Source organism: Podarcis liolepis (assembly GCF_965112155.1).
Source record: "Podarcis liolepis genome assembly, chromosome: Z".
Lineage (NCBI taxonomy): Eukaryota > Metazoa > Chordata > Lepidosauria > Squamata > Lacertidae > Podarcis > Podarcis liolepis.
In genome coordinates, this window is record NC_139570.1 from 42367806 (window position 1) to 42385408 (window position 17603).

A 17603-nucleotide genomic window follows, 5' to 3' on the forward strand; every position below is an offset into this window, starting at 1 on the left:
GACTCACTTCTGAGTGGACCTGGTTAGGTTTGCAGCAATGTCCAGCCTGGGGTGAGGATTTTCCAGGCTTTTGCCTGAATCTTGCAAGAATCAAAGGTCTTCATTTGTCCTTTGTGTGCTCTTGCCTTGCAGAGGGAACAAAGGCAAAGATATAAACACCATCAAGTCCCTGAGAGTTCTGAGAGTCCTTCGGCCTCTGAAGACCATCAAACGTTTGCCAAAGCTGAAGGTATGATGTAATCCTCAACCCATCTGCCCCGGCAGATGAGGTAGTGCATAATCTCATTTCTGAGTATGCATGTGGGGGGGTGGAATTTGATTTGGTTCACATTTCAAGGCAAACTGACCTAATTTGCCATTTTCCAAAACAATTCAAGGACCAAAACACACTTCAAAATTGGACAAATTTTGCGCTGCAGTTCTTCAGCTGCAGACAAAAATTAGGGAAAATAATGTGGACAAAATATTGGTGGAAAGTATGCATGAAAATACACATATTAGTGCAGGGACATTCAAAAGTGAACATGTTATGGGAAAATGTAAATATTGGGCAAACTGGTATACAAAAATGTGCCTACTGAGAGAAAAATACCACACTAAAATGCTGATGAATTTTCATGAAGACTTTTTTTTTGAAAGCTGATGAGGAGCTGCTCTTAAGATAGGTAAAGTGAGAAATGAAGAGAAATGAAAACTGATAGATTTGCCTATCTCTGTTCTTCATATCCATCCATGATTACCTTGGCCTCTCCAATTGCTGCTGCTCTCTCCCTCTCTACTGATTTGTTACCCTTGACCCCTGCTGCCAGTCCCTTCTTCCACTTTCTCCCTTGCTATTCCTTATCCCTGGACCTGCCTCTGCAGTCACCTGTGCCATATCTCTTCATATCCACTGAATCCCACTTCACAGACAGAAGGAGCTTTTCCCATTGCAGAGGGCAGGATGCAAGCCAATCTGGCTTTATAAGAATACTCTGCCGACTTCTCTGCCAACTTTAAACACCTGCTGAAAACTTTTCTATTCCACCAGGCCTATGCAGGCAATTAAGAATACATCTTTCCAAAATGGCTAATTGCTGTCCATTTTTAATGGTTTTTATTGTATGGTTTTATGTTTTTATTGCTGTAAATTGCTTTGATTTATACTTCACCATGGATTCTGTTTCTGAATCCCCCTCCCCCTCTTATATGCAGGCAGTCTTTGACTGCGTGGTGAATTCTCTGAAGAATGTCCTCAACATCCTCATTGTCTACATGCTCTTCATGTTCATCTTTGCAGTCATAGCGGTGCAGCTTTTCAAAGGGCGATTCTTCTACTGCACGGACGAGTCCAAGGAGCTGGAAAAAGACTGCAGGTGCCCAGATCAAACAGATAAATATGTTTTGATGCACAGTATGGCCTGATTGAAAAGACCTGAGCTAAGCTTTGGCTGGAGGGATGGGGCATCTCCTTTGCTGTGTCCTTCCTTGTGACTGGTGTGTGAGAAGCTCAGGGACCTCGTCACTAGAAGGTGGTCAAGTGCCTTTTCATAGAAAGAACTTGTAATTGTTGAGTTGGAAGGGTCCTAAGGGTAATCTAGTCCTGTTACAAGTTCTAGTGTTTCTCTCTTGCAGTGCAGGAATTTAGAGCTTGAGAGCAGCTCCAGTGTGAAGGGTTGGGATGGTTGGGCTCCTGCTGAGGTCCTGTGCCCCTGCAAGAGCAGTGAACTCAGGAAGCATAGGTAGCTTGTACAGTCAGACCACTGGATCTATCTATCTCAGTTTCTCTACACTGACTGGCAGAAACTTTCCAGGATTTGGGGCAGAGGGTCTCAGGCAGAGATGCCAGGACTTCAACTTGGGACCATACTCATGCATAGCCCATGCTCAATCACTGAGCTATGGCTCTTACCCCAGAGACTGAAGTGAACTAGTTCAGATTAATGAAGTTCAGTGAACTAATGCCAAAAACTCTAAACTACAGCCAAAAGTACTCATAACTGCTGGGTGAACTGAACGTGGATTAACTTTTGGAGAATTTGAATGATTTCTAGTTCATCTTCATGTTTGTTCTCTTACATGTGTTTTTCTACTCCTCATAAATGCCTTTGAACTTAAAAATAATAATGGTTGGGGAAATAAACAATTTATATTCCATCCTGTATGTGTGTTTTGATGTTTTCTTACTCCTGCTTTTATACTTCAGCACAGCAGTTTGTAATATTCTGAATGCCGGGGGGGGGGGGAATTTGCCCAATGACCATTTGGTTGCACTATGAACTAAATGTGAACTGGTTTGGTTTGTCAAAGGACAAATATGAACTGGAATTAGATCCTTGGGAGACAAGTTGAACTTGAACTTGAACTAGTTCTTCTAAGGTCTGAGCAAGAGGTGCAGTGACAAGGGCCTCCTGGATCTCCTGCATCTCTTTACTATTTGCAGACCACCGGCCTCTCCCTCATGCCCAGAGGGAGTGAACAAGCAGATAACAACAACTGTAGTGGTGAGCAGGAAGAGGAGAAGCAGCTTCCATTGCCTACTTGCTCATTGGTTCCATGGGTGGCAAGCAGACAATGATTCAGAAGCATACCACCCACCAACTGTGGAGATAGAATGTAGCAATCAGGGTCAATGGCTATTAACCCTGATGCCTATATTCTATCCCCAGTATCAGAAGCAGTATGCTTCTGGTGACCAGTTGATAGAAACCTCAGGAGGAGAGAGGGTTTTTTTTTGCTCAAGTCCTACTTGAATGATGGAAGATTTAGGACAAACAAAACAAGGTACTTCTTCAGGCAATGTAGAGTTAGACTATGGAACTCGCTCCCACATACGTTAGTGATGGCCATCAACTTGGATGGCTTTAAAGGACAAATCCATGGAGGATCTTTATTAATGGCTACTACCTGTGTTCTGCCTTCACAGTCAAAGGCAGTATCCTGAAGAAGAGTTGCTGGAGCAGAGAGCACTGCTTACAGGCTTTCCATAGGCTTCTGGTTGGCCATTGTGGGAACAGGATGTTGGGCTAGATGGGCCACTGGCCTGATCCAGCAGGCTCATCTTCTTCTATTCCTAACACAAACACCCCATTCAGAAGTTATCACCCACAGGTCGACCAATGCATGAATGAGACCATGTGGCTGCCTCCAGCCTTGACCACATGGGGTGATGAGCTTGGCATCCACACATATATAGCATGAGCATCTGCAAGAATAGAGCCCTTGTTTATGCAAAAAAAATTCCACACAATCTGGAACAATCAGGTTTCCAGATCATACTGAAGCCTTTGAATATGCACTTGCAAACAGGATTCTGCCATATACAGAGTCAACCTTTGATGCTATATAGCTTAGCATTTGTCCACACTGACAATGCAAAACTTACATTCTGAGGAAGAAAAAGAGCAGTAAATAATTACAATGGTGGTTAATGGAGGCAGCATATTTGAGGGATGGTGACCCATGGAGGGTGTCAGCACCGATCATAAGTGAGGCCCAGCGCCACATTCTCCTGTTTTGATTCTGTGTCCCATCTTCCTTCCAGGGGCCAGTATCTGGATTATGCAAAAGATGATGTGCAAGCTCAGCCCAGGCAATGGAAGAAGTACGAATTCCACTATGACAATGTCCTCTGGGCTCTGTTGACACTCTTCACTGTCTCCACAGGAGAGGGGTGGCCAACGTAAGTTTGTATGGCACGTTAGTGCCTTGTGGTGGGGTGGGGGATGGGGTGGGGTTCAGACAAGAGTATTTCCCAAGCCCTGGGTCCTTCTGCATGCAAAGTAGATGCAGAGTTACAGCCATTCATCCAAATTTCTGCCTGCTCCTTCTCTACCTCCTTCTCACAGTGTTTTAAAGCATTCTGTTGATGCAACGTATGAGAACCAAGGCCCAAGCCCTGGGTACCGGATGGAGATGTCCATCTTCTATGTGGTGTATTTTGTCGTCTTCCCCTTTTTCTTCGTGAACATCTTTGTGGCTTTGATCATCATCACCTTCCAGGAGCAGGGTGACAAAGTGATGTCTGAATGCAGCCTTGAGAAAAATGAGGTACTCTCTCAGGATACCAGATGGAGAAAGGCTCTTTTTTCATATTTGCAGGGTTAGCTAAGCATCCAGCCCTGAGGGATTTTTGCCTCCCTGACAAAATTAGATATCTCAACATCAATTTGCAAATCAAAGTATTTCCATTATATGCCAGGACATCTGCTGTTTAACCCATCCCATTGTGCTAACATTGGAAGCTGTCTGATACAGAGTCAGACCAATGGTCCACCTTGCTTGGCACTGTCCATGCCGGCTGGCAAGGTTTCAGACAGGGAGTCTCTCCCAGCCCTACTGGGAGCATGCAAAGCAGATGCTCTTACCACTGAACTATGACCCTTCCCCTAATAAGAAGTGTCCGTATAAGTCAGACACTTTAAACAGGTAGCTCAGTACAGTCTGCCTTGATAGGCACATGGCTCTCCAGAATTTCAGGCAGAGTTTTCTCTCAGCCCTACCTGGAAATGCCAGGGATTGAACCTAGGACCTTCTGCATGCAAAGCATATGCTCTACCACTGAGCTATGGCCCTTCCTCATAGCTTACTCCTGGCTAGGCATGTAAAAGAGCCAACTGTGGATCTGGAAGCTTTTCCTTAACTCTGGATGCAGGTGAAAACTGTGAGCAGATCTTTTTCTCAATTGATTTCCCCCACTCTCTTCCTTTTGTTGTAGAGGGCCTGTATAGACTTTGCCATAAGTGCCAAACCCCTGACCCGCTACATGCCTCAAAACAAGCAGTCGTTCCAGTACAAGATGTGGAAGTTTGTGGTGTCTCCTCCTTTCGAGTATTTCATCATGGTCATGATCGCACTCAACACCATTGTGCTGATGATGAAGGTTGCTGATTTCCTTGCCTTTTTTTTTTTTAAGAAGGGGGCAGGGGAGCTAGCAGTTCTCGTGAGGGTGTGCTAATTCAATGAGTACTTAGTGAAACGGGTTAGCAACTGCTACTGTCCTTGATGGTCATTTTCTCCCTCCACTGTTGGAGGCCATAAGCTTCTGAATACCAACTCCTGCAACCTGCAGGAGGCAAGAGTGATGTTGCACTCAGGTCCTGCTTTCAAATTTCTTATATGCATCTGGCTGGCCACTGTAAGAACAGGGTGCTGGACCTGGATTGGACACTAGCCTGATCCAATAGGCTCGTCATATGTTCTTAATGCATGGGCAGGGAACCTCTGACCAGCCAAGTGTTGTTTGACTAACTCTCATCAACCCCTGCCACAATGACCAATGATTAAGGGTGATGGAAGTTGTAGTTCCACAACATCTGGAGGGCCACATTTTTCCACATCCCTGCTATGATGGAAACAAAGGCAATACATCTCCTGGCTCCTGCATGAACATTAACAAACTTCAACAATAAAGAATAAGTAGGAGGGTGTTTCTTGCTGCTGTGAGTGACTTATGAGTTCCTTGTCATGTGCATGTGCATTGTTATCCTGGAAGGTATTTAATAAGGCTGATTCTGGAGTTACTTCTACTACCTGTTTTGATACTTTGGAGATTTTTCTGCATCACTGATATCCAAAAGGATTGCACTTTGGGGCACTCCCAGCACAGGTGGAGGTATGTGCCTATGGAGGTGCAGCCTCTCCAGCATTTAGATGAGGTTTCTGGGTATATTAGTGAAAACTTCCTTGGTGTTAGGTAGCATCGTAGATGAGTTTCAGAGTGTTCTCTCTTTTTTGACTGAGATGAATTTAAATGGTTGTTTAGAAAACGTTTTTGAGTTTATTTCGTATCCTATGATGTGTTCTCGTTGATTTTTAATTGTGGTGTCTTGGAGTAATATTTTATATATTGTAGATACCAGACACTGGAAAGACCTATCAGGAGTGAACATAGACCACTGGTACCAAAATGCATGGGAAACTGCCCTACTAGAAAAGTTAGCCAGAAAACTTAAATTAGCACAAGGACACGGGGGGGGGGGGGAAGGATGCCTTTACCCCAGTGTGGTTCCGCTTTATCATATACACAGCACAACAGGTCAATGACCTATCCCCGCTGCAACAGCATACAAATCAATATATATACAAAGGACCTATCCACGTCATGCTGACACAAACCCCTACATTAACACTAGGCAATAGAACGAAAGAACAACCCCCATCACTCTTCCCTCTTTACCCCCAGTTGTACTCTTCTCCACTTATTTGTCTACTTTGTAACACAACAAAATCATTAATAACAACTAATTTTTTTTAAAAAAAAGAATAACGAGGATGAAGCTAAACTTTAAAAAACCCTTTACAGAAGAGTTTGAGAATAATAGGATTGTATGGTTGGGGCCGTAAAGGCCATCTAGTCCAACACCCTGCAATGCATGAGTGATTGCAACCCATGTTTTCCAGTAACCTGTTTTCTTTCTCTTTGATTTAGTTCTATGGTGCCCCACAGCCATATGAAGATATGCTGAAATGCCTCAACATTGTGTTTACATCCATGTTTTCTCTGGAGTGTGTGCTGAAGATCATTGCCTTTGGCGCCCTGGTATGAGCTGGCTTTTTTCATTGTCCTCTCTCATCCAGCACCAGAAATGCTCCTGAAATTCCACTTCTTCATATTTCTTCCTGGGTTTTTGCTGTTCCCAATGAATCTGGTTTCGTTTCAAAAGTGTACCATTCTGTTTTGTTTTATTGCTGAATTTTGTCAAGCAGGAGTGGGGGAAATCTGTGGCCTTTCCAAAGTCATTGCCTCACAATGGCTATGTTCTGCCTCCACTACTGGAAGCCTGGAGGCTGCTCCATTACGTCTCTTGATCAGTGGAGGCTGCTGCGTTAGGGTGAATGGGACACTGCCCCACCAACCTCATTCTGTTCCCAACCAGTCTCCATCTGCCTGGCTCCTTACTTAAAACCAGTGCAAGAGAGTAGCACTGCCTGTTAGCAATGAGGATGGCAATGGGGAGGAAACTAGAATTAGTTGGCCTCTGAATACAAGTTGACAGGAATCGCAAGTGCTCAGGTTCTCCTCGAGGGCTTCCCATTGGAGCACCTGGTTGACCCCTGTGAGAAGATGATGCTAGTTTGGTTGGGCTCTTCTTATGTTCTGCTCCTTCCCTAGTCAGGACCATAGATCAAACTAAGAAGGATGCCTCCCCTTCTCTGCATCCAGCATCAAAATTTAGGTTCCAACCTCTTAGCAGATGGCGTAAAATATCGTATTTTTCGCTCCATAGGGCGCACCTAGATTTTAGGGGGGGGGGGAATAAAGGGGAAAAAATATTCCCCCCCCCCCAGCCGCAGGGCCAGCCCCCAGAACAGGCTGCTATCCGCAAGTCTTCGGAGCCCGGGCTGCGCTCCCCAGGCTTCAGGCTTCAGGCTGCTATCCCGCCGTGCTCAGAAGGCTTGCGGATAGCTGCCTGAAGCCTGGAGAGCGAGAGGGGGCGGTGCACACCGACCCCTCTCGCTCTCCAGGCTTCAGCAAAAGCATGCATTCACTTCATAGGACACACACACATTTCCCCTTCATTTTTGGAGGGGAAAAGGTGCGTCCTATAGAACGAAAAATACGGTATTTTGTAGGCTTGTAGCATTTGTAGCTTTATGAGGCTGCTGCAATTCTGCAATTCATTTTAGAGATCCTCCTAGCTAAATTGCAATTCAGGGGTGGTGTAACATAGGAAACTCACTCTTCCCATCAAACTTCATGGTGCACACAACAAATTATTGAGGTCTGTAGTTTCCAGAGAAATGACTTAGATCAGCCATCACTAACCTGGTGCTTTCCAGATGTCGTTCAACTTCTACTTAATCTGTCCCAGCCAGCACAGCTGATGGTCAGGGATTATGGGAGTTGTAGTCCCCCAACATCTGAAAGGCATCAGATTGGAGAGAACTGACTTAGGATGCAAGCCTACCCATGTCTACTAAGATGTAACTCCCATTGAATTAAATGGGGTTTGCTGTCAGGTAAGTGGGGTGAGGATTGCAGCCTAGTATGCAGTTTAAACTTCTGAGTAATGCTGCTTGTTGTTGCTTTTGATCTTACAGAATTATTTTCGTGATGCCTGGAACATCTTTGATTTTGTCACAGTCTTGGGAAGTATTACTGATATTTTAGTAACAGAGATTGCGGTGAGTACAGACTGTGCAAACTTTCTTTCTTTAGCCAACAAAATGGTGTAAGGGGGCGGGAATGCAGGCCAAATGATCTTCTCCTCAGTCTGTTGGCAGGTCATTATGAAATGATGTCTGTCAGAAGACTGGGAGAAATGATAGAAGGAACCTGAGCTGCAAAGCCAACATTCAACAATTGCAATGTAAATTTAGGATAAATATTAAGAGCTTTTGAATAAACTACCTAAGGGGGGATTTATTTACTCCTGGTATAAATGGTATATAATGTTAGATGGTTACTAGAGTAAGTAAACAGGAGCAGCTTATGGAATCACATGCCCTCTTCCCCTTCCTCTCACCCTCTCTCCTCTCACATGCAGGGGATTCTCCCATGCTTCTTAACCATGGCTAGATGTTATGTCCCATAATTAGTATTGGTTTTGTATTAACCATCGTTAAAGTCAACTTCTCCTCTCTCCTGTGCAAAGGCCTCCAGAGAATGGGATTCCCCTTTGCAGGATCACCTAATTCCCAGAACCATGAGGATTCCATTAGAGTGACTATGGTGTCTTGTCTCAAACTGCCTGGTTCCCTCCTCTAACCATAGTAAAGGGGTTTGGTTCAGGAATTTGTCTGTAAAGGGGGGGGGAATTGTCTGCAGTAGAGGAGAGTCTGGGGCACAGGGTCTGTTTGTAATTTCCCAACCTGGTCCCAGTTTCTTAGTGCTAACTTAAGGGTCTGTGTTACATAATTACATTTGCACTGACCTTCATTTTTTTAATTATTAAAAAAATAATGCACTTCTGTCACTTAGCAGAGGGATTTGGATGGAAAGAGGACTGGGTCTATTCTGTGATTCCATACAAAAGTAAGCCTAAGTATGGGATTTGGTATTTGGGTGTATAGTTCAATACCGTGGGTTGTATCCAATGTAGTCTTACACAGAAAATTGATGGTCATGACTAACTTAAGTTCATTCACTTCAGTAGGTCTACACTGAGTAGAACTTAATTGGATACAATCCACTGGGAATTGCACCTTTTTGTTTTCTTTGCTCCCCCCCCCCCAATGTTTCTTGTCCTCAATAAAATGAAGATAACCTTGAACAATATTTCAGGAAACTAGGAGGAGTGCTGTGCTAGTAGAGTTCCTAGTGGTCAGGGTATAGAGTTAGTTCCTTTCAAAGCACTTCCCCAATCCCTCTGATGGACCAGGAACCCAATTTCAAATGCATTTAATTTGCATAATTTATGCTGGAAGGTGCCATAGCTGCATTAAACAGTCCCCAGCATCTTCTCTGAAGTCAATGCCATTTTGTAAACCCTTCCCAAATAGTTCAGGTCATCCTTTCCAAAAGCTGTTGCCCACCCAGAAGTTGGCCATGCAGGTTGGGCTAGATGGGAGTTGGGGATCAACAGCCTCTTAGAGGCCTGTGGTTGGTAAAGGCTCAGCTGTTGCTGGACTCCATCTCCCACCAACCCTGACTGTTGGGTGGCTGATGGGAGATGGAATCCAACAACAGATGGACACAGGTTCCTCACCCCTCATATTTGCTTCCTTCTTGACCGTGTCCTTCTGCTTTGTTAGGTTAGGAACAATTGGTTTTGTGCTCGTCTTTGATATATGTATGTTTTTATTTCAATTGCTCTTTCTTAACCTCTTTCTCCTGTCTATGGCAGTGCATCTTTTGGTCATTCCCCAGCAGGTCTTGCAATCCCAGATCCTTCTCCTAAATTGCACACAGAATCAGAGGGCCTGACAATAACAATGTGATGAGCAATCTTGTCACTGTTTTTTTAAAATAAATAAATAAAATTCCAGATGCAGAGGAGAATAATCATCAGCACCACAGCACATGAAGAGAGAAGATTTTAGCATTCCTTTCCCAGCTGAGTTCTTGGTGAACACACACCCTAGTAATTAGCACCGGTGGCACCAATAGGAGGAGTTTTCCCCCTCTTTCCATACTAATTACTAAATAGTAAATTATCTTTTTACCAATCAGTATTCATTGAGATTTTTATTGATGTTTCATTGCTGCTCTATATTTTGTGTAGTGTAAAAAAGTCTTGTTACATTTTTACGAAAGGCATTTTTATAAGCATTTAAATGGAGGACAGAGTCTTTACTGAGACATCGGCTGGGAAGAGGCTGAAAACTCTTCTTTGAAAAGAAACATTAACAACAAAGAAAAAGAATAAAGAGTGGTTATTGTAACACAGGCTAGTTAGACCCTGGGAGAATGGATGGGGTGGGAAACAAAGAGATCTTGGCTGAATTTTAGACAGTGCTGGCTTTAGGACTGGCAGCAGTTATGGGGACTCCAGCAGAGCACTTTTCAACGTGCTCCCTTAATCTGCAATAGGAAGTTGACTGTTCCAAACTGAAGCATCCTCAGCCTTCTTAGGCATCCCTTGCACTGTGATAGAGCCAGAAGCACTGTATGGAGAAGTGCAACTCTATGCCAGCTTCCCAGCAGATGGATCGCTGTTGCTTACTGGTGAGTGAGAGGGGCAAGGCAGCAGGAAGATTCATACAGGGAAAATGCACCAGCAGCAGTGCCAGATTGACTTCGCCAGTGCATTTGCACCATGCTGACCTGCCTGCCACCTTGCTCCTCTCCCTACCAGTAACCACCTGCCAGGAAACTAGCCTTGCAGCTCTGACCCACCCAGCAAACCACTTTGGGGAGCTATGTACCCTCTGCTAGTCTTGGAAGCCACATCCTTTTCCCCCTCTGGAGCTGGCCACCCAGCCAAGAAATCATTGGTTGTATAGATGTATAGGAGTGAAATAATACTTTTGTAAACCCTCCAACAGCATTATCCCAGGCAGTACTGTGTATATTTTGAATTGGTTTGGTCACTGGTACAATGATGTATTTTTCAACCATCTGTGGTTTGAATTTATTGTATTTTACTGTCAACATACCAGTAATTTATATTCTTTTACTGTCAACATGTCTTTTATGAAACTATGTCTCTGAACAGTGAAGGAAGGTAGGAGGTATTTGTGTATGCAGCCATTCCCACCTCCTCTGCTCTCTCCCAGTTGCTCTGTGCAAGCTCAGCAATTTTGGAATGTTCGGACCCCATTTTTATGATGTCTCCATTCAGGAATTTTACTCAGAGCTGAGCTAAAATTTCTCAGTAAACAGAATTGCTGAAATTTACTGTCTCTTTTGCACACATCCCGCTCATGCGTAGAAAATGTGGTCCACTTTGCAGGATTTATCTGAATATTCTCCACTGTTTTGTGTGGCCACCACACACATACCACACATTATCTTGCAGCAACAGAAGATTTTGGGCAGCACAAAGGATTCAAAATGGCAGCCAACATAGAATAGCCACTGGCCAAGACCTTAGGAAAATATAAAGAAGTTGTGCTATTTTCACTGACAATAGTAAACCCCACCCCACAAAAAAAACAAACTGTTGGTGAAATTCAGTGAAATGAAATTAAAATGGAACAGGGCTTTTTGGAGGGAGAAGAGGAATTCTGTCTGAGACCCTAGAAAGCCACTACCATTCAAAGTAGACAAATATTGAGATAGTTGAAAAACATGATTTGCCCTAGAAGAAGGCAGTTTCCTATGGTCAAAGCAAGACAAATGGAAAATCAATACCTCAGTGTTAGAGCATAGGAGTGGTCCCTTTCTGAAATCCTGGTGAGCTGTGACCAGTAAACCTAGACAAAACTGAGCTTGATGGACCTATGGGTTGCAGCCAACTAAGTTTTACTCAGCGTGGGTCTGTTACTGTACTTAAGTTAGCCATTCCTAAAAATTTCACTTGGTCATCTCTAAGTAGAGTTAACATTGGATACCCTGTGTTCTCACATATAGGAAGGGGAATCTTGGGAGATAATCTGGGCATGACCTTAGTTTGACCACACAGCTCACTGCTATGTGGACAGGGCCACTTCTGAGAAGAATCGCAGGCTTCAGGGAGCTCAGCTTGTATTCCAGGGCAGCTATCCAAGAGCTAGTACCTTCATCCAAGAATGCCAGCTTACCTGGTCATCCACTGCCCTTTTTTCCCTAGGAGTGGCTCAGCAACCAGCAGATGTGCCAAGGCATAAAGATAAAAGGAGAAAAAATGTGTTAATAAATTTGTTTTTCTTTTAGCATCATTATTGTGTCATTTGTAATTTCCTCTGTGAGTGCTTTGAATTATGTTTCTTTCTTTCTTTCTTCTGTCTATATCTCTCTATCTATATCTATCTATCTATCTCTGCAGGCAAATAAAAGGGAGGTATGTCAGTTTCCCTGCCAGCACTCACTTCAAACTGATTTACAGGGAAGACTTTTAAATTTAACTTTGATGACTGCAAAGGATCAAATTGATTTACACCACTAACTGCTTTTTGGGCAGGATTCAATTGCATTTCACAGGGCAAATTTTAATGTAGAAAGTGTTGGACTCCAACTCCCATCAGCACCAGCCAGCATAGCCTGTAGTGAGGGATGGTGGGAGTTGTAGTCCCAACAACATTTGGAGGAACCGTGCTGAGACAGGCTAATGTAGGCTCTGGTGTGTGACTCCAATGGGAGCAAAAGAACATATTCATGACAAGTGTTTCCTCTAACAATTAGTCATAGCTATGTTTGATTATCATGTAAGCATGCATGTTTAGCATGGGGAAAGAGAAGACTAAGAGGTCATCTTTAAATACCTGACGGGCTGTCACATAGTAGATGGAGCAAGCTGCTCCAGAATACTACTTAAACCAGGAGATTCTGATTGTTAGGAAGAAGTTTCTGAGAGTAAGAGCTGTTTGACAGTACAACAGACTACCTCCTAAGGTGGTGGGTTCAACTCTACTGGAGGTTTTTAAAAAGAGACTGGATAGCCTTCTGTCAGTGCTCCTTTAGTTGTGATTTCTGCATTGCAGAGGATTGCACTAGATCTGTATAATGTTTGACTGTCTAAGCAGTAAGGAACTTAGTCTCAGAGTTTCTTTCAGTGTCCCCAGAAAGCTACCAATAGAATAAAAAAGAATAATCAATAAACAATGGGAAAAAATATGGCCCTCCTTGCCTCTTAGCCCAAGCAAGCACCATATAAGAAGGGCATTTGAGAAACTGCAGAGTCTCAGGGCACAGTGATTGGTGCACATGGTGTGCACCTACAACTTAATCAAACTATCCTGTAGAATGGCATTATATTGACTGCATATCCCATTGGCTTTCCCACCACATGTGTAAGTGCAAATGAGCACACACTAGGTGCTGCCAGCTACCAGTTCATTGAGTATTCCTCCTGATTTGTTTGCAGCAAGATTACACCATGTTAGCTTTTTAAAATTGAATGTCTAATCTGAATTGTTTGTGGGGCGATTATATGATGTTGCATTGGAACCGGGGTTGGCAATGTGCGGCCCATGGGCCAGATTAGGCTCACAAATACTGTTTTACCGGCCCACAGGCCACCCCCAAACTGAGCTGCCTGCTCAGCTAGTCCCCCGCACACTGCGCTAAAGCAGCACAGCACAGGGACTTACAGAATGGCGCCGGAAATCGCATATGCACATGTGCAGATACCAGAAATTGCGTCTGTGCATGCCCAGACACTGAAAATTGCTTCTGCATGGGTACAATTTTTGGCATCTGGGCATGCGCAGAAGCGATTTCCAGTAATGTGGACATGCGCAGACACGATTTCCGGTGTCACATTGTGCCAGTCCAGCCCACACATGATCTCCGCGGGAGTGATCTGGCCCATGGCCGGTAAGCCTTGCCGACCCTCACATTAGAGCAAGCATTATACTTTCCAGTGTGTTTTCCTGTCACTTTCCTTATCATGAAAGGTTCATGGGGGTGGTGATCAGGCTTGCTGTGCAAGAACTCCTAATCAGCTAGAACTGAGCAACATGAATCTGACATGTGATTGGATCCTGTTCCAAAATAGTGACAGCTGGGAAGCATCCACAGTGGTGTGAACTGGCCATTAGCCACATAAGGAAACTTGGAAACGTTTGTGACAGGATCTCTCTGAATGCAAATTATGAAACTGGCATCTCTCTCTTTGCCTGGGAATAATAACAATATTAAAAAGGACACCCCCAAAAGGTGTTTGTTAAGTGTGTGTTAATTTGCATTATGGTACAAAATGCAAATGGTTTGATTGCACTGTGTTTCCTTGTAGGCCTTTATTGTTCTTAGAAAAGTAACTTTTTAAAAATAAGCACCTTCACTCCCCTTTCCCGTACAAAGTTTATGCTTTTGTTCCCAATGACTCATTTTCTCTTTTGTTTTTCTGTTTCTGTTTTATTTCTCCCTTCCCTTCCTGCTGAATCACGCCATCCAATCAACAACATACAATGCGAAAAACCCATGTCTCCGTCTGTATGTTGCCTGCCCTGCCGCTCAAAACCAAAAAAACCCAAAAAATATTATCTAAATTCAAAAACTTGTAAATAACCTTGCAAAATATTCATCCATGAAAACATCAAATATAGGACACGGTTGGTTGCATTGAATTTCTTCTAAAACAAAATATTTAAATTTCTTGCTTTTTTTATTTTTCCTTGATATTTGTTTCGCTTTCACTTTCCTTGTTTGTGAGATTTCTGATTGCACTGGTGATGGGGAAATAAAGCTTCCCTGTCTGTCTAGCTGCATTGTGGGTCGTGACTGGGCTTTGCTTTGTACCATCATCTTTCTATTGGCTACTTGGTAATTGGATAGAATCTGCCATTTTGCCAGTAGCCATTTTACTCTTTCTTCATTCCTTGTCTTCCTATAACTGATGAGAGGGGGAACTCGCATCTGCATTGTAAATTAACAACATTATTATGCTTTGCTTGCTGCATTCACTGCCTTGTCTTTTCTGAGGTCCGGTTTTAAAAGGCTAGTTCTGGTGTTAAACGTTTTATATTTGAATTGCATTAATTGTTTCTTTCTATGCACACATAGAAATCATTGGGCTTTAGACAGCCATGGTTAACGTGGATCCATTGGTTTCAATGGGTCTGTTCTGATTTATTGAAATTGACAACGTGGAAATTGCTGGGTACTTATAAGACTCAGAACACAGGCCCACAACACATTTCCATAATATATGCATATGCTAATGTATATGCATAGATGCAAATTTCAGCTGATTTTCAGAGAGCAGTGGAACCCCCCCCCCCCAACTCTGACTGAGCTATGGTGTGCCAAAAAGATTTTCTGGGCCCTTTACCCCAACTGCTATCTATTTGCAAGAAATGTTAATAGTCTACATATGAAAACTTAAAAGTTTATTTGCCTCCATTTAAATTATAAATTGGGACACGGGTGGCACTGTGGGTTAAACCACAGAGCTTAGGACTTGCCGATCAGAAGCTCAGTGGTTCGAATCCCCGTGACAGGGTGAGCTCCCGTTGCTCGGTCCCAGCTCCTTCCAACCTAGCAGTTTGAAAGCACGTCAAAGTGCAAGTAGATAAATAGGTACTGCTCCAGCGGGAAGGTAAACGCCATTTCCATGCACTGCTCTGGTTTGCCAAAGCGGCTTAGTCATGCTGGCCACACGACCTGGAACCTGTACGCCGGCTCCCTCAGCCAGTAAAGCGAGATGAGCGCCGCAACCCCAGAGTCGGTCACGACTGGACCTAATGGTCAGGGGTCCCTTTACCTTTACCTAAATTATAAATTTAAATTATAAGATTCAGGGGTGAACGAAAACGTCATGACACCCGGGGCGGGGCATTGCTACGTAGGGCACATGTGTGGCATCGCTACGTATGACGCATGTGCGGTGCGTAGCGACGCTGCACATGCGCTGTACATAGCGGTTTGCCTCCAGTGGCGGGATCCTCTTCTCGTGGTTGCAGCCACAAACGGAGGATACTCCACATGCAGCTGCAGCGGCGTGATGGCTGCTTATGCCACCGCGAGCCCCTGTGGGGTGCCTTCTTGTCACCCCCCCAGACACAGCACCCGGGGTGCAACCCCCCCACCGCCCGTTGCGATGCCACTGCTGGGGTTTGACTGCACTTTACAGATTTTTGAGCAACTGCCTTGAACACCCTCTCTAGTCCCTTCTCTCTTCTCTCCAGCACATGCTCACCCAATTCACTATTCCAAGGCTTTTACTCAGATCCAGATCCAACAGATCTGGTATCATTCCAAGTATCATTCCTCCCACTTCCTCCTTCATACCTAAGTGTATTTCAGGGGAGGAAAAAGGTAACCATCCTTGCCATGTCATGACCAAGAGGACTCTGGAGGGGCTCAGACACTTCATGGGAGTCTTCCCAAGAACATATCTTCACTCACAGGCATCACGCTGACAATCTCTGCTCTAATCAAAGCTTTTTTAAAGAAAAGTTTTTTAAAAGGTAGTGAAGGAATAGGCAATCCGAGACCAGGCATATGAGTCCTGGGTCTTGAGCCACTCTTGACTGACATTATAGTCAATATTGTTGGAAACTAGAAATACAGATGTATTGAGTTACCTCTCTCTGTGCATGTTGACTGCCTTGACTTATTGGACAGGAGTTGGTTCTGCTGGCTGTTTCTGTTGCTCGAGCCGCTGAGTTCTCTGCAAACTGATGCTGAGAATGGTCCCGTGAGAGCTTTGTAAATGCTGATAAACTCTAATTTTCCAGGGCTGCTATTTATCCCCAGTTTTTGATGTAGTCTTCAACAGCAGACAACAGTTTTATGGAAAGGAGCTGAATATGTGGAACAAACAGCAGGTTTGGGAGTGCAGCTGCCACAAATCCCCAAGTCCAACAGAACCCCAAGTAGAGAAATTATCTTGCACTGGCTGCCCTAACAATTTAACATGATGTGGACATTTCACCCGCTTCACATACACTTACTCAACAGTCTAGCATCCTGGCCACATATTGGTCTTTAATTTGATAGCTGAGAATTTAAGTTTGCTAATTGATTTGTCGCAAAGAAGATATTCTTCCTCTAGCTCACTTTTAGTCTCAGAAGCTGGAGCTCACATTTAAAGAAAGTAGGGGAGTGTCTTTGAAAAAATTATGAATTGGTCGTGTCATATTCAAGAATGCTCTATTAAAACTATTTTGGAGCAGCTCCAAATTTTTACTTGCACTCTGATGTTACACCAAAGGGATGCCAGGGCATCAGCCACTGATAATGGTCACAATTTAAAGTTACATGATTAGTAAATTCATCAAAACTGAGTTTACAAGGACAGAATTGCAACCCTGCATATATATTCCTTTTCTTTCCTAATTGTAGTCTTCAAAAGCAGATTAGAAGCTGCTATTACTACTACTACTACTACTACTACTACTACTACTATACAGCTATTTAAAAAGAAAATGAAGGCAATTTGAATTCATATTTTTGCTAAAAAGTACAATTTTTATGTTGTTTTGATGCTGTCAGAAACCTTGAACCTCCATCAGGAAAGAAAGGCAGGTATATTAACTTGAGGGCAGGGGCGGGTGGGAAACAAATGAACAGCTTAAAAATAACACAACCGAAACTAATATTTATTAGCTTTTCCATTTGTCCACCTTGAGCAGCCCAGGAGAATTCTTGCTTGCTT

General features: G+C 43.7%; 1 protein-coding gene across 11 annotated transcripts in view; it reads left to right on the forward strand.

The window, feature by feature from the left end:
- The window catches only part of CACNA1B (calcium voltage-gated channel subunit alpha1 B), a 325506-nt gene that overhangs the window by 260333 nt on the left and 47570 nt on the right, over positions 1–17603 (forward strand). For all 11 annotated transcript variants that reach the window (XM_083485649.1, XM_083485651.1, XM_083485652.1 and 8 more), the window contains 7 exons: positions 133–229; positions 1195–1355; positions 3524–3661; positions 3828–4029; positions 4697–4861; positions 6410–6520; positions 8023–8106. In XM_083485649.1, coding sequence (XP_083341775.1) covers positions 133–229; positions 1195–1355; positions 3524–3661; positions 3828–4029; positions 4697–4861; positions 6410–6520; positions 8023–8106 — 958 coding nt within the window. The remainder of the gene's footprint in view (positions 1–132; positions 230–1194; positions 1356–3523; positions 3662–3827; positions 4030–4696; positions 4862–6409; positions 6521–8022; positions 8107–17603) is intronic.